Genomic DNA, 21797 nt, shown 5'->3' with positions numbered 1-21797 from the left:
AAATTTTGCCTTAGCCATATCCATGGTAAGTGTATATCAATCTATTCAGTATATTATTCTTCATTTTATGCAGCTTTTTTTGCCTCTCTTTAGTTGAATCCCTGGCAAAGAGTAACCATATTCACTCCTACACTTTACTATATTGAACTAAGCAAGCTACGTGTCTGTTACTTTATTGTGCAGGCCAGGCTCCCTAAATACCTTCAAAATGCAATGTATCATCACCTGATGTGTCCTGTGGGCTCAGCTTTTTCCATCAACAGTTGCTCAAGAATGTATTCAGACTCATCAACACACAACCTTATTCCCTCCCTAATGGAAACACTTTAATTAAGGCCTTCTTTTCTAGCACTGGGTTTTTTTACAGTCACATCTCAGAGGTCACGCCTAAAAAGCCCACTGAACTCTGTAGTTGATCTCACCTGTTGTTTCCGACTCATTATTTCTCAGCAGAAATTCTCATTTTTCCAGCAATGAAGGAAATTGCACTGACTGATGACATCCCTTGGAGATTTTCTACCACGAAGTCCTAAAGGTCACCAAGTCAAATACTGGCAAGTTTAGGTGCAGGTTGCTGTGAGGCACGAAGGGGCAGAAGCCTGAAATAATACCTGGCCTTTGATAAGAGAACATTTGTGGAGTCAGCGTCCCTGGGGGTATTTAAGAGGCCTCTGGATCTGGTGCTGGTGACACAGTTTAATGATTTAGGGGCTACAGTGGCAGTGCTGGGTTGGTAATGGGACTGGATGATCCCAAAGGGGTCTTCCAGCCTTGATGGTCCTGATTCTGTAGTTCTGAATCATGCTTGGTGGAGGTCACTGAGTCATAAATTGTCCTCCACAAAAAAGCTCTGATAGATAAACTCATCGAGCTTGAAGGGTTGAAGGTGACAATGTCAAATCCCATGAGAAGTCACTGCAGGCCTAGATAAGACACAAATATTTGGAAACATACATTAGCAGTTTTCATTCAAATATATCCTGCTCCTAAATTTATGACACTGAATATGAGTTCAGTGCGCACATCGGCAAATGGCCTTGGGCCTTATAACCTGGACAATGTAGGATTCTGGTAAAAAACATCCAGATATACATGCAGCAAACCTACACTGTAGATACAGGGTTTTTTGGTTTGAGGTTTGTTTTTTCCTTTGTGAATGTGTTACAGGTCACTTTGACTGTCAGATGACAAACCTGTTTCCTCCGCCTCTGACCTACGGCTAGGAAGCAAAGCGAAACCAGACTGTTTACTCCTGTACTTCACGGGGGAAGCGTCACGGGGGTTGTGAAAGTTCCCCACTTCCTCCCTGGTGATGAAACTCGAAAGAAAGCAGCGTGTCGCACAGCTCCGCGGCGCGGGCTCGGGGCAGGGCCGGCGCTGAGGCGGCTCGGGGCCCGCTCCCGCCCCTCCCCGCCGGGTCGGCCGACACTCGGTGCCCGCCATGGCGGGGCAGGGCCCGCGGCCGCTGCTGGTGAAAATCGTGATGGCCGGAGAGTCCTGCGTGGGGAAGACCTCCATCGTGCGCCGGTACACGGAGCCCGCCTCGCCTCCCGCCGGCTCTCCCGCCACTTCGTACATGGCCACGATCGGTGAGTGCCCGGCGCCTCCGAGCGCCTTCGCCCGCCTCGCTGCCCGCCCCTCGCCCTCCCCTCCCCGCTGCCCGCCGCTCGCACACGGCCACACCGGCGCTGTCAGCGCGGCACTGCCGGGCTGGGAGGTGTCAGACCTCCCTGCGCTGCCAACAGCAGCTTCCACTTTGCCGGAGAGTCGGGACACATGTCACCGGGCCCAGAGCCACTGCAGCCTGCAGGCTTGTTACACTGCCCGTGCTGTTCGTCCGGCCGCTGGGAACCTAGTCATGGTGTCAACTTGTGAAGACTTGTTTGTCACGGTTTCTTACTGCCCACCGAGGCCCTGCTGCTGTACATCGGTGCAGGTGCAGAGAAAACAATACAGAGCCCCAGATCAGCGAGGTTGGAAATGACCTCTGGGCTCATCGAGTCCAACCTGTGACCGAACACTGCCTTGTCAAATAGATCATTCGCTGAGTGCCTTGTCTGGTCTTAAACATCACCACCTCCCTGGGCATGCCATGCCAATCTTAGTTCATGCTAATCATGCTTTCTGGGAAGAAATTCTTTCTAATATCCAACTTAAACCTTCCCTGGTGCAGCTTGAGGCTAATTTCTCTGGTCCTGTCGCTTGTTGACTGAGAGGAGAGGCCTCCTGGCTACGGCCTCCTTTCAGGTACCAACCTCATAGAGTTGTCAGGTGTCAGCAAAAAGCCCAATTCATCAATATTTCAGGCTTTAACTTTGTGTTTATCATTTTAATGGTATAAAGGTATCTTCTACTCTAGTGGTGTGCAGGATGGTTAAAGCAGAGCTGTTGCTATGATGGAAATAATTAACCCTGGCAGACCGTGTCAATCCTGGGCTGCACCACATGCCGCAGCAGGCAGGTGATGGGGAGCTCCCCACTGCCTTGGTGCTCCCAGGCCCACAGAGCCATGGGCAATGGCAGGATGACTGTCCACATGCTGACAACCTTGTCTCCAGCATTAAAATGTGTTATGTGAGTGCCGTGGTTTGATTTGCTGTGGACATTTTCCCAAATTCTCATTGGGAAATTTTAATTTTTAAGAGTTCACGTGTAAGAATATTTTTGATTTGATTGGATTTGATTTTGAAGAGAAAAACTAAACTATGCCGGGAAATTGTGTGTTTCTGCTTTTGGGATATGCATGGTGTATTTACACATATTTCAGTCTGGGAGGAGTTGGCATAACAGAATTAAATACCAGACAGTAGCTATGTCAGTAGTTAGTCCAGGGAATACTTAATGTACACAAGATGACTTGATCTGCCCACAGTAAGAATAGCTGAACTTTAACCACTTTTTATTTTCCTGCGCTTTCTTACAAAGCAGTTTCTTGAAACCAGCACAGACAAAGAGGGAGGAACACAACTAACAGTAAAGTCAGGAAATTGATCCTAATAATAGGCAACTTATTGCCAGGCTTAGTAAGAACGCCCAAAGAATGGCTATAAAAATAAGTAACAGCTTTGTTGATGTGCTTTGCATTGAGATTCCTGACCATGAGGTTATTATTTTGAGACATAATTTCTTTTACTTCTGATTCAGTCCAGTGCAGACTCAAAAACTTTTATATGGTGATGATATTAAGAATATATTTCCCAAGTTGTGACTTGAACTGTTTTAAAGAATAGTGAAGATAATAATTTTTGTGACAGTTTATGGACTAAGATTAATCTCTTCAGTTTCATAAGTGACACCTATTATTGAGATATTTAAATTTTTTTTAAAAAAAGCACATCTGAAATATAAGTGAATAATCCAAACATGGTATTTGTTATCTGGATGTGTTTTTAAAGTTATTTCTGAAATACTGTGTTCGATTTAATTCCATTTTATCGGGTGTTTTAGAGTTTGGACTTGGAAAACAAATGGGATAATGAGTGGTGTCTTCCAAAAGGGTCATGTGGGAAGTGGAAGGTTCCTTCTTCATGGAGACAGCTGCAATGGAGAGGATGCCCTAGAGATTGTGTCTCCTAGTGATGGAAGAAGACACATAGTGTTTTCTCAGTTTGTGATGTTTTCTTCCTCACTATTGATGCAGTCAGAACAAATAACTGTTTTTATCTGGATGCCTTTTTCATAAAAGCTCAGTCAAATGATCCCTTTCTGTTGTACAGCCTATTAAATGCTCATCTGCTGTCAGGTGATTTTTCACCTGTCCAATTGAAATGGTGATCTGAGTAGAGGGAGGATTATCCCGACTGTGCAGTCTTGAAACTTCCTGAGTTTCCTGGCAAAATCATATACCATCACCTTCCTTGGTGGCAGAGGCTCATAGGCACAGAAGTTAAAAGGTTGTTGAAAGTCTCATTTCTATGTCATCATGGATCACAGATTTGTGTTACTAGGAGAAATACTAGTTATTGTGAAGGTAAAAAACCTTGCAAACATTTTATAGTAGGCTCTAGTAGTAGTGAACTTTTCTAAAATTACATATTTTATGAGAAAATGAAAAAATGCATCCACGGTAAATTTACATTGAAAGCTTTTAATGCAACACGTAAACACTCAAGGCTGGGTACCCTTCCTCCTCTTCAGTTACATAGTTTGGATAAATGATAAGCAGTTACAGTTTTCTAATTAAACTTACATGCATCATAAGGTGGATACATTGTATTATGTATTAGATTATAAAGAATAAATGCGTTTGTTTGAATAATGGTATTGGGTATAAAGTCACAGAGAAGGTTTATGAACAAAACCCCTCCTGTATACCAGTGAGCCAGAATTGTGATCTCACAGGCTGTGAGGTTATTTTGCTGTATTACGGTCGCTGTGGTCCTTCAGCACATGTGTTTTCATTGAAAAACATTTCTGCAGAGCTGTGAGTCCTCCCAAATCTGTCATAGTTGAAAGTGGTACAACTTCAGCATTAGGATTAGAAAGTCTATGTAGATTCCCTGATATTTACTTTAGAAGGGAATAAAGTAATCAACAAAAATGAACCATATTGACGGTAAGAACACCAGTAGCAATCCACATCTTAATTTTTTGGTTTTTTTAACAAGACTGGATTTTTTTTGTCACTCTTATTCTCATAACAAACCATTTTATCCCATGAGTTGTTTTTCTCAGAAAACTGGGTATTATCAGTACTTGCGACTGCTCAAACACCTCTCTGCTTCAGACATTTCTTGACATGTTCAGAAAAGAATCTGATACAAGTAATGTGCCGGCAGCTAGGAGGGGTTAAGTATGGATGAGGAGTAACAGTGGAAACTCAGCCCACCACATCTCACTGGGCACTTGCCCAGTTTGGGCACAGGAGCTGTTGGGAGCTGCTTCCCTGTTTCTGGAGTAGAAGATGCTGTATGACAGGCAGTGGGCTGGGTAGAACCTGCACAGGGGCATTCACCACCCTCTGTCCATGCTTTCACTGTTGAATCATACTAAGCTACTCAAACTTGCATTTTCTCTGGATAGACATATGGTTTTAAACATGTTCTGTTAGGAACCCACCAGCTCTGTTTGGGTGAAAAGTGTGCTGTAATTTTCCAGGCCAGCTGCAAAAGACCTCTTTGAAAAGGACTTCTGCAGATGGCCAAAGGGAGGGAAGAGAGGGGCATTTCACAACTGAATTACCTGTGGCTGACTATTTTTATGCATTTTAGACATAAATGTCTTTCAGGTGACTCAGTCCTATTATGGGCATTATTTACTCTTTGAAATATAAAGAAAATAAACTTTCATGGCTATAAAAGTTGGAAATAACAAGCAGAATTTGAACTTGCACCCAGCATCCCCCTTTTTGGTTTTATTTGACAGCTTAAAAGAAGCAAGTACATGCTGTTGCATTCCAATAACATTTATCTCAAGAGCTGTAATCAATGCTTGCTTTGTTATGTTGATCATGTTGTATACCAGGTAGGCCTAAAAGCATCTGAAATCTGTGAGCTGTCTTTGGCATTGTGTATCTCATTTTTCTTTTCTGTCTTTCCAATTTGCTAAGTTTGCTGGAAATTTCATATAAAGACATGAACAATTCATGCATGCAGAACATATTGACTTTTGTTTTTCACTAACATTCATTGACCTTTTAGGTCAATAAATTTTGAAGTTGACTTAAGAAGTCAATATGCCTGATTTTAATTTAGATTAAGTTTTAGTCTGATTCAGCACTCTGCTTCTCTTTTTACAATTTTTTTTTAAAGCTTATAGCAATTTATTATTAAAATGTATGTCAGCTAAGAACTTTCCCCTACAGTTCTGGGAATCTCTGGAATATAATCTTTTGCTGTGTTCCCGGTGCACCATTTGTAAGTGATGTTCCAGCCTCCCAGTGTGTACTCCGTCCTTCTCAACTGCTCCAACATCAATTGTAGAAAATGATACAGATAATTAAACAAAGTCATGTGAATTTCAGGAGCAAACGTTTTCCATCACGTTGGAGTTTCACCTTACATGAGCAAATTTTACTTAAATTACATTTCCTTACATTATTAATTCCATCAAGGAAGCTTTGTGTAATATTAATTACAGATACCAATTATATTATTTCATCTTTCCTTTTCATTGAAGCTTCAATGAAAATTCATCAATTGAAGGACATGATTATCATAGTAATTTTTAAAATCCACCTCAACTCCCTTACCACATACATACAAAAAAGTGTTAATAGCATTGAAAGTGCATATGAGTGCATGCATGTGGGAGTGTACTTGTCAAAATTTTGTGCACAATACATCTGTCACTACAAAGGATGATAGCATTTCCTCTACATTTTTGGTTTGCTGCCATGGGTGCTTTCCTTTGATAAAGTAATTTGGCTTGCACATTCTTATGGAAATCAGTACAGTGGTATTAACTTAAAATTTTTCGTGATTTTTCAATCTATCTGGTTCCTTCAAATGACATTACTACTGGTGAAAAGACAGTGTCATTTTAAGTAGTTATAGTTTGATCTTACGGAATTTTGCCCATACAGTATGGTCAGCTTGTCACGATGTTACCTTAACTTCATTTACTGTAATTGACAAAAAAAGCCTAATTGTTTTTCAGTGGGGAAAAAAAGGCAATAATGGAAATTATCAAATAGTATTTCAGACTTCAGCAATGAAGTAATAGAAGAAACAATGCTTTGCTCTGCAAAAATATGTCACTCTAAGATAGCAGCTGATGGCTGGCAGATTCCAATTTTAGATTTGGAACTTCAACAGCTCATAAATCTAGGTATCATCTAACACATCTGGAGTACTAATTTGACAATTTAATAAAGGAAAACACTATAAATCATAAGGAAAATATCCTTGAGGAAGGATGTGTAATGTATGTAGAGACAACATTCTGCATTGATTTTAAGTGTTAATACTTGCTTTTAGCATTGACTTTCTGGATCTGATTTAGGCTGTAGAGCCGATCCTCTTCATTTGGAATTAAATCCCATGTATGTTTGTCTTTGCACTCAATGCATACAGCCAGTTCCTATTTCTGCTCATGTAAACCTGGATTATTTTTTTAGGGATTTGGAAGTAAGGACAGAAAAATTATGTTGCACATGTGACAGCTTTGAAAGCATTTTTACTTTCCCATTCATAGCTGCCATGCTGTTGAAAATCACCACTGTATTTTGCACAATGTACTGTTGTGCACAGGCCACAGAACTGCTGTCACGTCCCTTGCCAATCCATTCTAATACTTCCTTGTACTTCAGAATATCTTCACCTGTGCTTTGACCTGCCCCTTCTTTGCTTGGTATTGGCATTGCTTTGCATTGTATTTGTGCAATGTATTGGCACTCAGCAGTGTATAATTTCCTTGTACAGCTTCCATTTTGAATGTATATGGTTGGCTAGTTATTTTTTCTGTGGTATTGTTCCTTTTCACTTTCTGTTTGAAATTGTGTGATAACTAGAGCTGAGAAACAGTCTTCAAAGGGAATCCATGTTATTATGAGAAATGTTGCAGATTTTTCTTTTTTCTTCTAGGCATTGATTTTAAAGTAAAGCCAGTAATGTTTAATGATACAAGAGTGAAACTTCAAATATGGTAAGTTTTAATAATTATCACAAAAAAAGACAGCTAGGTTGCATTATGACAAGAAAAATCTAATCTGCTTTTAATTGTCTGTCTTCATAATGTGCGGGTGCTTCTACTAGATAATTTCAAAATTTGAATTTAGTGTAGGAGAGTATGTTTTGCAGCAGCAGCTAATGTAAGTTGAAAAGAGGGTTGTCACTGGGTTGCGTTAGCAATAAAATTTGCAGCATACAAACAAGTGCAGATCTGTGATCCATATGAAGTACATTTAATTGTAGAGGAACATTGAGGAAAGTGACAAAGCAAGAAGATGTTACATTTCATTACCCATCAAATGTTTTTTCAAAAGGATCACCAAGAGAAATGACTTTTGATAAGATGAATCTTTGAGAGCACACACTATTTTTTGGTTTGGAAGTTTTTCTGAAATTTATGTAGGGCTTCTGACACCTGGCACTCCAGGCATCTCATATTGAAGATTATCTCTGTTTACCAGTGTATATTTTCTCAAGGAATAAATCTATATACGAATTATCTGACCCTTATTGGATCTGCAGTTATTCCATCTAAGGCTTTAATGCAAAAAATATTAGAGGGTTGTTTATAGGTTTCTTAAGGCATAATTCATAGAATCACAGATTATACTGAGTTAGAGGCCTGACTTCAGGCCTTGCACAGATAGTGAGAACCACGCCATGTGCCTGAGGCCATTGTCCAAAAGCTTCCTGAACTCTGTCAGGCTCAATGCCGTGACCACTTCCCTGGGGAGCTGGTCCAGTGCCCAGCCACCCTGTGGGTGAAAAACCTTTTCCTGATACCCAACCTGCCTGCCCCTGACTCAGCTTCAGGCTATGTCCTCAAGTCCTGTCACTGGTCATGAGATTGAAGAGATCTGCCCCTCTGCTTCCTCTGCTCATGAGGAAGTTGTAACTGCAATGAGGTCTTCCTTCAGTCTCCTCCAGGCTGAACAAACCAAGTGACCTCACCCACTCCTTGTATGGCTTCCCCTATTCTCACAGTCCTCCTCTGGATGCACTCTAAGAGCTTAATATATTTTTATGTATTGTGGCACCCGAAACTGCCGCCAGCATTCAAGGTGAGTCCGTCCCAGCCCAGAGCAGAGTGGGACAACCCCCTCCCTTGCCCGGCTGGTGATGCTGTGCCTGATGCCCCCCAGGACAGGGTTGGCCCTCCTGGCTGCCAGGGCACTGCTGGCTCATGTTCAACTTCCACTGGCCAGGACCTCCAGGTCCCTTTCTGCAGTCCTGCTTTCCAGCATCTCATTCCCCAGTCTGTACACACAACCAGGATTGCCCCATTCCAGGTGCAGAGTCCAGCACTTGCCCTTGTTAAACTTCATGCAGTTGCTGATTGCCCAGATCTCTCATTTGTCAAGGTCTCTCTGCAGGGCCTCTTTGCCCTCAAGAGAGTTGACAGCTCTTCCTAATTTAGTGTCATTGGCAAACTCATTTAGTATCCTTTGAATCCTGTATCCCAGTGGTTAATGAAGATTTTGAAGAGAACTGGGCCAAGGATGGAGAACTGCAGAACCCCACCAGTGCCCAGACCCCAGCCTGATGTCACCCCATTCAGTGTGACCCTTTGTGCCCAACCTGTGAACCAATTGCTTACCCATTGTTCAGCATGGTTATCCAGCTGTGTGCTGGTTATTTGGTCCAGGAGTTACTGTGAGAAACAATACCAAAAGCTTTGCTGAACTTCAATGAGATCCTATCTATTGACTTTCCTAGATCAACTAGGTGGATTACGATTTTATAGCAAGAAATCAGGTTCAACAAGCAGGACTTTGGCCTGCTGTACTGGCTGTAACCAATGACTGTGTTGTCCTCCAGGTATATCTCCCAGAATAATATTTTTCATTATTTTACTGGGCACTGAAGTGAGACTGACAGGTCTGTAGTTTCCAGGGTCTTGCTCTTCTTGAAAACTGTGACAGCTTTACCCAGCTTCCAGTCAGCTGGGATCTCTCTGGACTCCCAAGACTGCTCAAAAACTGAAAGAGGTTTTGTGATGACATCAGCCAGCTTTTTGAGAATTCTCAGATTAATCCCATCAGGCCTCATGGATTTGTAGGGATCCAATTGGAGAAGCAGATCCCACACAATTTCAGGGTTGACTGGGAGCTGTTCATTCCCACAGCCACGGTCCTCCAGCTCAGAGCACTGAGGCCCCCTTGCTTTGTCATCTGTGTTGGAGACAGAGACAATTATTAAACACCTCTGCCTTGTCCATGTCCCTTTTGGTGAGGTGACCATCCTTCTTCTGCAGAGGGATGATGTTATTTCTGCACTGCCTTTTGCAATTCATGTATTGCAAAAAACTTATTATTGTCTCCCATGTTTCTGTCAGCTTCAGTGTAGCTTTGACTACACAGATTTTCTCTGTACAGTGGTACGGAAGAGAATCTTAGTATTCTTTCCGTGTCACCTAACATTGCTTCCACTGGGCATGCACCTTCCTTATTCATTTTATTTTCGATCAAGTTTCACTTATGCCAGGGATGTCAAGTCTCAGGGACTGGGACAAAGCTTGGATATTGTCTCGTTTCTTCCTTTCTTCGTGTATTATTGTAGAAACATTTCAGGTGTGGTACTCTGTAGCCAGCATCTCCTGATGAGCAGATTGAGGGATGCCATTTATATATGTTTCCTCAAGTTTTGGCATTATGTGTAAGAACCTGTGTCCGTGTATTTTATGGCTTTTTCCCCAAAACCTGTTCTTCCATCTAAACCAGATTGCTGTTTGTATCACAGTTTACAAAAAGATTGTCAGAATATGGGGATGTCATCTGACATGTGAGGTTTTTTTATCACCTGAGTTATTTATATAAGGAAGGAATGGTGGGCTTGATACTACTCTCAGATTTCAGCCACTGGCTTGGCTTCCCTAGTAGGGCTGTATTATTCAGAATAAATTTCCAGTGTATTTCTTATATTGCTATATCTAGCACCCAGATTTTCTCTCATTTGTGATTATTTTTGTTCCCTTTGTTTTAGAGTACATAATTTAAAATTTGGACAATACTCCTTAATAATTTAAAATTTGGACAATACTCCTTAAAGTAAAGTAATGTAATTGGGGATTAAAGTAAAGTAATTGGGGATTCTGTCTGTTTGATCATCTCTTTTTTGTTTGTTTTTGTGTGTGTGATTTGTTACAATTTCCTTCAGGGATACTGCTGGCCAGGAACGGTTCCATACACTTAGTACCAGCTATTTCCGTGGTGCACAAGGATTTGTTCTCGTGTATGACATCACAAATCTCAAGAGTTTTCAAAGTATAACAGTCTGGATGAGCGACATATATGAGGTAAATATCTGTCAGTGGCTGGTCACTTAATGAAGGCAATTAATGTGTCATTTTAAATGACTGCATGAGATGTATTCTTGTTCCTGTATGTTTCTAACCATAATTTCTTGCATTTAATTCAGCACATAGTATGATAGTAGAATTACTGTCGTCTGAAACTGGAACGTGGTTTGTATTTAGACAAGCCCATGTTGATGGAGGAATGTTTTCTGAGATACTTCTAAAGCATAGCTTCCAAACCCTCTTTGTGCATGCTGAGTTATGGTGCTCTTGTCACTGGTGTGGTTATGCATAGATCAGACTGCATGAGCTCATCCTGGGATTTTAATTAGATTCCATATCAAAATTCCATATCACAGCCAGTGATTTCCCTTTCCTAATTTCATTACTTCAGTGTAGTTACCTCATCCCAAGATCAAAGGAATTACATATCCTCTTTGTCCTTACTGGATGTTCCTTGAGAGGATGATTTCAAGAGGAAGTGGGGTGGGAGGCTGTTTGGATAGCTCAGCTGCTCATGGTCCTGCAGCCAGAAATATGTTTTTTCATATGATGTAGGAAGTGATTCAACAGCACATGGCTGCCAGACAGGGTATGTGTTCCTACTGGAGCTTGTCATAGCTCTCTTGCTTCACCCTGACTTCCTAATGTAGTAGAAAACTAACACACCAAAAGAAGCTGAGTGTTTTTTTTGCTCTCTCCGGTGAGTTTGAGAGGCTCATGGCAAGGTCTGACACTTGCTGGAGCTGGAGTAAGGTAAACAGGTAGGAGTAGGAAGGCCAGAAGAAGAATGTGTGGAAACCATGTGAAGGGAGGGAGGAGTAGGCAAGCCCTTAGATCGTTCAGCCGACTGTAATCCTATATTCCAAGTCTTTTTTGGTAGGACTCTCTTGATGTGTTCTTTATTAGCTAGAGTCAGGGCAGGTTTAGAATAGAATAGGAAAGTTCAGCTGTACGGGACCTTCAATGATCGTCTAGTCCCGCTGCCCGACCACTTAAGCATTGACCAAAAGTTAAATTATGTTACTGAGAGCATTGTCCAGATGCCTCTTAATTTGGTTTGGGGAATTGACCATGCCCTAGGAAGCCTGTTCCAGTGTTTGACCACTGGCTCAGTAATTAAATGATTCCCAGTGTCCAGTCTGAATATCCCTGGCACAACTTGAGCCATTTCTATGTGTCCTGTCTCTTGATACCAGGGAAACAAGATCAGTATCGTTCTCTCTACTTTCCCTCCTAAGGAGGCTATAGGGAGCAGTGATATTTCGCCTCAGCAGTAGCACAGCAATTTGTAGTCAGTATGCTTGTGGAACTTACTGTAAAAATACAAGTGAGGTTGTGCTCTCCATTGATCAAAATCAAGTCAAGTTTCAAGCGTGTTTTTGAATACCCTTGTGATTTGGTGGGGATAGATGGGAAGAGTTCATCTTGGGAAAGGGGGCTTCAAATAAAACCATCAAATGCATTATTTTCTCTCTTCACAGCTTCAGTATACAGCTGAATAAATGAACTACATGTGATCGTACATCCAATAATATACATGGGCTATCTTATACTCTTAGGAAAACATTATATTCACATTATCTCATTTTTAAAAACATGGCTCTGGTGACCTAGCACATCATTATTCTTGACCTTAGAGTCATCTTAAAAGTCTTAGTGGCAACAGAGTAACATGTTACTTCAGTACTGTGTTATAAACAAGATTCAGTGACAGTATATTCTTACTGGTTTATCTGCGCACACTTTAACACATCTGTTTCATTATTTTCTTAAGAAAAGCATATGCCTTTCTTCTGTTGGCCAAACAAAAGTCCCAGCTAGATATGCCACTGGTTGTACAGTTTCATGGTTAACAAAGATTTAGCTCAGCAAACCGTTTGATAGCAGGTTTACTGAAACTGTAGATTAAATGGAAAATGTAGATTATCTGCATATATACATTTATATCTATTTATCTACCTGCCTGTCTATTTATATTTCAATATAAAATATTGCTCTGCCTTCACACTGGCTCCAAAGGAGTCATTTTGTTCTGTCATCTTCAGTTAGATCAACAGGGTGATTGATTCAGTGGGCTACAGTGCACAGGCATCAACAGCAAGAAGGTATCAGGGCTGTATGGCCGGGGTGGAGGGAAGGATGGGACTAGCTCCTGTGGCCACCATGCAGGTTTAGATCTGCTTTAGTCAGTCAGGAAATGACACCTGCACAAGCCTGCTCTCCATTTGTGACATTTTAGAAGCTTTCGTGTAAATATACTCAAGGTATTAATACTTAGACTGTTTAATCTTAACCCCTGAAGGTACTTTTGTTAGTTTAAAGTTTAAAAAATGGAAAAGTACTCAATCTAAAACAATTTCTGGGAATGTAAATTGCATGATTGATTGTACCAATCTCAAAACTAGCAATTAGTGTTGTAATAGAGCTAGATAGTAATAAAAAAATTTAATTTCATCCTAGTGGGATGTCCGTTTCTGAAGTGCCTTGGTGAAAATATATGGGGCCATTCATTTCAAAAGAAATGTTTTTAAACAATAACTGTTAAAACACAGGGCATTTCGTGAAAATTAATTACTTCCTGGAGGTTGGTGACATTCCTTGCGTTTGCTTTGGTCTGTGAATGCAAACCACTATTTAATTCCTACAAATGCCCAGAATCAAAGTGACCGTTTAAAATACGCAAGCATAGAAAAAACAAATAAATTTTAAAAAGGGGAACAGGGAGAATACAGGCTTCACTAAATACAGAATAATAGGTGTAAAGCTTGCACCTGAACCAGTGAAACAGGAATTTTTGAGGCAATTCAGTTATTATGTTATGCTCTCATTTTTTTGTTCTTTGCACATAAAGATTTTAAACAGAATGCTTTAAAAAATCTGTTCAGTATGCTAAGCTGTTTTTGCAACAGTTGAAAATTACAATCCAAGCAATTTAGCATTCTTAAAAACTCCCATTGATTTTATAAAAACTGGCCAGTCAGTGCAATTACAATCAGATTACCAGTAATGTTCTCATTATATTTCAGTTAGCTTTTGTGTGGAATACAGCAGCTTTACTATTAAAATGAATTATTATCCAAGGAAGTACAAGACACAAATATGCTGCCATTCCTGTATTGCTGTAAAATTTGAATTCAGGACTAGAGGAAACTAAGCAACATGACTATACTTTTTAAAAGCTCACTAGAAAAATATACTCACTCACAGATTAATATCTTAGGCCATTATTGGCAAGTCCAGTATAGGAATATTGGATTTGTAATGCATTCATTAGGAGCATGATAATTGCGGAAGGATAACTTCAGAACCTGAAACCACTTGTTATTTGTAGGATTCCAGATTATGTCCAGTTTATTGAAGTGCTCTCCTGCTGACATGGCTTTTAGTTACTGGATGCACCTGTTCTGAAAGGCTGATGCTGTTTGACCTTTGAAAATTAAATAACTACAAGCAGCTGTGTACCAAATCCATTTGTAGAAAACAGTTTTTTCCAGGATGTTTTTAACAAGATTCCAACTAACATTAGCAAAAGATTCCTCATAATAGAGTGGTTCAAATGCTCAAATAGATGCCCATAAAGTATCACTTAAAGGCGACACTTAAAATTCCATTCAAGAGCAACCTGACCTGATTTTGAAATTGGCCCATCTTTGAGCAGGGGAGTAGACCAGCTGACTTCTAAAAGTCCTTGCCAGCCTAAATCACTCAATTATCCACAAATGATGTCTGGGTCTCCAAAAGTTGTTGACATTGATGGTAGGTCTTAATTTACTTCTGAATACCTTGGACTGGTTATAATTGTGCTAGTCTCCTGGTATGGCCACAAAACTGCTGATACCATCCCCTAACAATTATCCCTGTGCTGGAATTTTTTGCTGGAATTACACTGCCATCACAGAATTTTCTGCATGGAGAAGATAATTTTCTTTCCTTGTGCAAGTCTTGGTGACAGTAGTTGAGTGTTTTTGAATACATTAATCTTCTGTTTGTCCTACCTGAATAAGTGACCCCTCAACCAGGATATGAACTGTATGAATTTTTGAGTTGCTGCCATTTCTGCATAGTGCCCTTTTTTGGTTTGGTTCCTCTGGTTCCTTTGGGAGACTAGACTGTCTTTCAGTGTTTCTCTATCATACTTAAATAAAAGCAGCACAGCAAACTGCTTTACAAATGTAAATTAGTTTGGCTTGAAACTCTTCTGAGTTTTTCTTCCTCAGATGGGACAGCTTGATGTCAAAAGATCAAATGGTCCCCGTTCACAGATAGGTTTGTCATTATGGCTCTGATTAGAACTTAAAATTCTTGTTCTTGTCATTTCACTAAATTGGTTTGTCTGTAGTCATAGGTTGGTTTTGGGAAAAATTGGTTTGTATCTAATGCATTCTAAATTTGCACGTAGACAAATAATCTTTGTAATTCATTTATTTCCACTGAAGTCCTGGAAACCAGGACTGCAGTCATAAGGTTACACCTAGAAAAATATGTACAAAGAGACATGTTTGGCAATCCTAATATAAGCACTGCCCACGTGATACTTTCAAAGAGACTCTGAGCACAATCTATTTCTAACAAATTGTTCTTCAGTATTACAAAGGATAGGTTTCTAGTGTCACTGTCTAATGAGTAAGAAAAAGAAGCTTCCCAATTTTATGGCCTTTTCCAGCTCTGCCTTCATCTTAATGTTTGACCATGTACATCTTCTTCAGATGTGAAAACCTATATTAATGCTACATTTCTTCCTCAAATACAGACTATGTAAGAATCCCTGTAGTGTATTATGAGGTATGAGTTCTTAGTTTCACTGTTTGGACCTACAAACAAACTTCTGTTGCCTTTTCCATCTGTAGCTAATGAGTCTCAGTATCATGCAGCCCTTCACAACTGTGTTCTAGAGGTGTGGTGAAGGGATAAGTTGGTGCTTTGGAAGATGTATCCCTGGATAGCTTTACACGAGGAGTCTCGGTGAGCTCATAATCATCATGGTCAGTTTGCTGCAAGGGAGGTTGGGATCATTCTTGGTAGGTCTGTGTTCACCATTTAAGAAGTGAAGGGATAGTTTCTTCCAGTAACCTGTTAGTACAGATATGGTGTAGTTTTCTTAGAGCAAAGGTGTGTGCTACTTTTCCTACTCACATAAATTCACAGCACTTCTGGAAAATCAAAACTGTAGGAAAAAGAAGAGTTAACATTAAAAAAAAAATCCCAAACCAATTACATACAAAAGGGATGAGCAAGATATTTTTGCTTTTGCAGTTTTGATTTCTGTTACTATCCTCATAGGTTGTGTATTTCCCTGGCTGGGTGGGCATTAGGCAGTGGGGTGAAGGGCACAGGTGGGTGGCCACTATCAGTAGTGTGCTACAGAGGCTATGGTACCGTGATGTGAGTGTCCAGTGTTCTGAGTCCAAGATGTGGCACTGCTGAGTTTGAGGCTCTGCTGCTGCTCCCTCCCGTGGCCACTGCTCAGAGCAGCCTGGCTCCTGCTGCTGCCAGATCCAGCTGCCTGGAACCCAGTGGAAGAAAAACCCTTCTGCCAAAACCTGGTGGCTCCAAGCTGCGCCAAACACTTGAGAAAACTTTGTCGGTCTCAGTAAATCTCTTGCCTCCAGTTTTTTCAGAGAAGTATTGTGATGATGTTTTCCTTTTCAAAATAAAATAGTGTAGGTATTCTTCAAGTTCAGGTTGTATTTATTTTAATCTTCAATAAAATGTGAACTTTGAAATGTTAAAACCTAAAGAAAAACTGAGAGAGAGAACCAAAAATTGGCATTTTTGAGATACCAGTGCAAAACTTTATCTGCAAAAAAAATTTCTTTTTGACTTGGTGAAATTGATGACATTTTTAATAGTACTTCTCCAAAATATGGGAGCAAAAATGTTTCCTGAGTCTATGAGCATACTCAGTGCTGTCTTGCAAAATAGGATTTTAGCAATTGTAAAATAACCTTTGTCTTTTTAGCTATAGATTATGCATTTGGAAAGCTTATTCCTGAGCTATACATAACAGAGTATGAAGATCTACAGCAAGCTTTTGGAAGCACTGAAAAGCCATATTTTTGGCCAGTTCAAATCAGTGTGCCCATGCAGTTTTTATGCCAGCTGAGCACATGGTTAAACTTCTGCCTAGTCATATTGACTTAATTTTTTAAGATGTCATATATAATCAGTTTTCAGAATTTGAAATGGACATAATTTTTACTAATAATGTTCAGTTTTCTAAATGCAAGAAACTGCAAGATACAATCTTTTAAAAAGGAGAACTATAAGTGCTCTGGTGGAGGATCCAGACAAAGTGAAAATACATGGATACATTATATTGATGTAGAAATAGTAGTTATTTGCAGAAGTAAATACTTTGTGATTGGTAGTACTAATAAATACTTGCTGAAAAGCCTGGTACCTCAAACCTCGTTTAAATGTTGTTATTGTTTAAAGCTGTTTAGATGGAACGTTCCTGCTGCAAAAATTTGTGCTATTTATACAGAAGTTAAGTTCCAGGATGAATTCAGTGGGTTTGTGCATGTAGTATGTATTTCCCCTTAACCTTTAACTGCAGAGTGAAGTCAAATGTCACTTGCAAAACCTTCATCAACCTTCAGTCTTCTTCTGAACTAAAAGTTGATTATAAAATTGTCTATTTATCCTATTTTACAAGTGATATACATGATGTTATATAGGAGAGCCACTGATCTTAATGAGTGAAGCTTCAGTGCATTTTTAAACAGCCAACATTTTGGTCTATTAATCCAGGTTAGATTAATGCACTATGTTAGGCCTGTACTTTGTACTCTTATGAAGTTTACTTTATTTTATTAAACTTGTGGGTATGAAATAAGTCTAGATGACTCTAAGAGAAGAATGGATTAAAAAAAAGAAAAAAAGAAGTAGTGTTCCTTAATTCTAAATTGTGCCTACTGATGAAGTCTTCAAATTGTTGTAAAAGTAGAAATAGACTGAAAATAGTGTTCTCTCATCCTTTAATGAATAGAGGTTTTTCTCCATATGGTTGTGATGGATTTTGTCATATCGCAAAGTTACAAAAGTTGAGGATTTGACAGAGATCAGAGATTTCATCAAAGTCCCTGTAGAGAGATCTGCAGCCTGATACCAGGCTTTTTGAGTCAGTCATCAGAGAAGCTGTGGGAGCATGTACCTCCAGAATAAGCCATGGCATCAGACTGCATAGCTTCAGTAGTTTGCAGATTGAGAGCCTCAGTGTCGTCCATTTAAGCATCAAGAGTGGTTTTAAGTATTACAATTTCCACAATGAATGTCAGTTTTCAAATTCCACATGCTGTTGCAGAACTATTCCCTTTCCTTGTCATTATTCCGGTCACGTATAGTTACAATGGCTTATCTTAAAATAACACTGATGTTAAAAACCCAGTGCATTTCACAGTCATCATGCATGTGAGTGGAGTAGAGGAACAGAGGAGACAAGGTCAAAAAGATAGATTTTTCTTCCTTTTGAAATCAATGAGGTTTTTAAATTTTACTTCATTAAAAATCTATTGCCTTCTTCCTAGTGTCTTGGCATAATCAGACTTTTATGTTGAGTTTGAACACTTTGAAAGTAATTTTACTGTCTGTGTGCAAAAGTGAAGCACAGAGAGGTGCTCTTTCAGGTGCAGCAAATTCCTTCCCTTTTACTTGTGAGTGCTGGATGTAGACCAGAGTCATATGCTAATCCATGAATCTATTACTTTTAGGAGGGCAGTGTCTGTGAATTCCAGGGCATTTCCAGTCGCTTTAAGCCTCAAGCTGGAGCATTCATCAGAAGATGGTGCCTATGGACCATGTACTTTATATCTTACAAAAGGGGTTGGAAATTACACTGGCACTTTTAAGTAGCTTTTTTCTGCTCTTTGCGTTCTTGCTGTTTTTCCTCCAAATCCAAGTAACTGGTGGAAAATACTTGCACATATGAAGGTCATGACAGAATTTAGCCTTTACTTTCAAGGAAATGGAGTGCTGAAGGTTAGTGTGAGCTGAAGGTGAAGGGCTTTTTTTGTTTGCTTTTTTCTTACTTGACACTTATTAATGCTGGTTCTCTTTTAGAAAGCAGGTGATGAAGTGGACGTAATACTGTTGGGCAACAAGTGTGATAAGGAGTCAGAACGGGTAGTTCCAAAACAGAAAGGAGAAAAGGTATCTTTGGTACTTTCTTTGGGTCCTCCTGAGTTTCTTAGTATGTGACTGAGCTGTTAAACTGAAAATGGTAAAAAGCCCCTGAATTCCAAAAACTCCATTAGGGCTTGCTCTAGAAGAACAGTTGTGGAGTTCTGGAGTATTAGCAATACATTAAGTAATTCCTAGCTGATCTCTTTGGAATACTGATTTTTCTTTTAAAGGTCAAAATGTACTTTAAAAGTTTTAGGTGCTACAACAGAAATCTTATATAGACTGCATTTTCAGAGTACTGTTGTAATGTGGAATATTAAAATGTAATACCTTCTGCGTATTTTTTCTGACAGCACCCATCAGTGATATTTTTGCTACAATCTGACTGTAAAGAACTATTCTGGCAGCCTATGAAAAGTGATCTACATTGTCTCTGAATAGCCTTAAATAAGACTGGACAAATACTGAACATCAGCTCTCCAAAACTGTGTATATGATGTATAGTTGAGACTACAATAGAGTTTCTAGCTGCTGACCATGAGTGGGGAAGAACTTACTAAGTGAGGAGTGCTGTTCTAAAGGGGATGAAAATGCCTCTCACTGAGAGCCACTGAGGAAATTCAGAAGCCATGTTATGACAGAACAAATTGGGATAATAATTAAATATTGCAGGAGAGTGTGTGATATATACCAGTAAATTTTGCTACTGCAAGCTCCATGCATTTGTTCTCTGGAACTTGGAATTAGCCCTCCTATTCTGCTTTCAGGTGTGGTGAGTCAAGCAGGATGGTCTCGTGTTTAAAGAGAAACACACTGATGGCTTCTTGCCAATTATATAATCCCAGATAAGGGAACTTTAAAAAAATAACATCGCCTTTTGGACAACATTACACTCCTGAGAGTTCAAAGCAAGATGCTTTCAGCATTAATATACCATATCTGTGTACAAGGAATAAGGTTGCTGAAAAATTCATGTTGTAGTCTCACACAAAGGATGATGCACTGTCAGAAACCTAGAGAGTCACTGGATGCATGTGCAGCAGAGGGCAGCAGTAGGGTTTTGCTTAGGGTGTTAACCATGACATTTTCTGACTTCTACAACCAAAATTCTTCTTAATGTAGTATTTTTTTTTTTCAGAAACAAATCATTACCTCCTCCCCAGTGAATCTGCTTTCTATATTTCCCCTGTGTTTTGAGGCAAGGCATCTATTCTGTTATACTATTACTTCTTCTAATATGATTTACAAATGCTAAAGGATTCCCCCAATCCCCTGACTGAATGTGCTGGAGAAAGATTCCTTTAGCAGAAAGAGAGAGACAGTAATTGTCCTCTACAGAAGAAAACTTCCTTATTAAGAGGGGAAAACAGTTTGATTCTAACTTAGACAAATAATAATTTGTAGTTACATATTTCATATTACTCTGAAAGTATGAGCTTTAAGTGTTGTTCTGTTAAGTCTCTTGCACAGAAGAACTCTAGATTCCCTGGAAATCTCATCATTTATATTGGCATTTCTGTAAAAATCTGTTATAACTGAGTGTCTGTCATATATAATTGAATTTCATTTCAATTTAATGCTGAGAATTTTTTTGTGGTTTCTTTTTGTGCAAAATCATGTAATAATTCATTTTGTACAAACTTATGTAATTGTGATCACTCAGAAATTGAGATACTTAATTTTAACACTAGGAAGTATAATTTTCTTGTATTCATTTCTTCTTATTCACTTTGATAAAAGTTTTAACCTTCTTGGGCTCCTCTGTTCACCCCCTCAATATCATTATATTTTTTATTAAAAGATAAAAATGTTGAAGGTTGGTAGAATGTGGTTATTTTTCTCCTGTCAAATCTTTCTAACAGAAGAAGCCAAGTAAAATCTTCCCTTTTTTTTTCTTTTTTTTTTTGTTTGTTTGGTTTTTTTTTTGTTTTTTTTTGGTTTTTTGTTTTTTTGTTTTTGTTTTTGTTTTGTTTTGTTTTTGTTTTTGTTTTTTTTGCTGTCTTAATAGCTGAAGCTGATTTATAGTTTCAAAGCTGATTTTTCACATGTAATAGAACTATGCACAGTTTCGGAATATTTCAGACATGTCTCTGATTCAGCACTAAGAAATCATACCAGCACTTTGCTAGGAAGCAGTATTAGCATTACTTATTATATTGTTGTTGGTAAGATACAAGCTTATTTCACTCAAGTTCTTCAAACTGTTATCAAGGATATTATAAAATATCATTTCTCAGTAGCATAATTTCCACAGGTTTGTAAATGTATTTAGGTATTTTATTTATGGATGTATTCAAGATGCTCCTAAAGAAAAAAAAATAGTTCTTTGAATACACTTTTCTGTTGTCTTTTGGAGAGGGAGTTGCCAAATGCAGTCACTTTAAGCCTCAAGCTTAACAAATACATTTTCATACTTTCAACTGCTTTACCACTGGACCAGTGGAGTTTCTTCCACTGAGGACTTGTTTTCCACAGAGTTTAACAGTATGCAGGATAAAGTGAAAAAATACATGCATTAATCTTCTGTAACCAATATTGTGCACATATAGAGAAAATGGGGGTGCCTGGATAGATGTATTAGGCAATGGAGTAACATGATACAGAGCAGGCTCAAGTACTCAAGGTTTTTTTGTTTGGTTTGATTTTTCTTTTCTTTGGTCTTCACAAATAGAGCTTGCTCCCAGGTCTCTGCAGGTACTGGCATGGTTTGGGAAGGAACAGGTCAGCCAGCAGTGGGAAAGCTTTGGATTGGAAATTTCTTAGGAAAG

The 21797-nt window shown here is 39.2% G+C and overlaps 1 protein-coding gene across 3 annotated transcripts in view; it reads left to right on the top strand.

The window, feature by feature from the left end:
- Positions 1-1419: 1419 nt before the first annotated feature.
- The window catches only part of LOC136368324 (ras-related protein Rab-10-like), a 32181-nt gene continuing 11803 nt past the window's right edge, over positions 1420-21797 (top strand). For 2 of the 3 annotated variants that reach the window (XM_066330455.1, XM_066330470.1), the window contains exons 1-4: positions 1420-1589; positions 7524-7584; positions 10767-10905; positions 18967-19056. In XM_066330455.1, the coding sequence (XP_066186552.1) occupies positions 1442-1589; positions 7524-7584; positions 10767-10905; positions 18967-19056 (438 nt within the window). In that variant the 5' untranslated portion in view covers positions 1420-1441. The remainder of the gene's footprint in view (positions 1590-7523; positions 7585-10766; positions 10906-18966; positions 19057-21797) is intronic. The other variant, XM_066330462.1, reaches the window with a different exon arrangement.

This window comes from Sylvia atricapilla, chromosome 1 (assembly GCF_009819655.1).
Source record: "Sylvia atricapilla isolate bSylAtr1 chromosome 1, bSylAtr1.pri, whole genome shotgun sequence".
Taxonomy (NCBI): Eukaryota; Metazoa; Chordata; class Aves; order Passeriformes; family Sylviidae; genus Sylvia; species Sylvia atricapilla.
The sequence above is the reverse complement of the archived record's forward strand: the minus strand, read 5'-3'. Positions and strand labels throughout refer to the sequence as shown.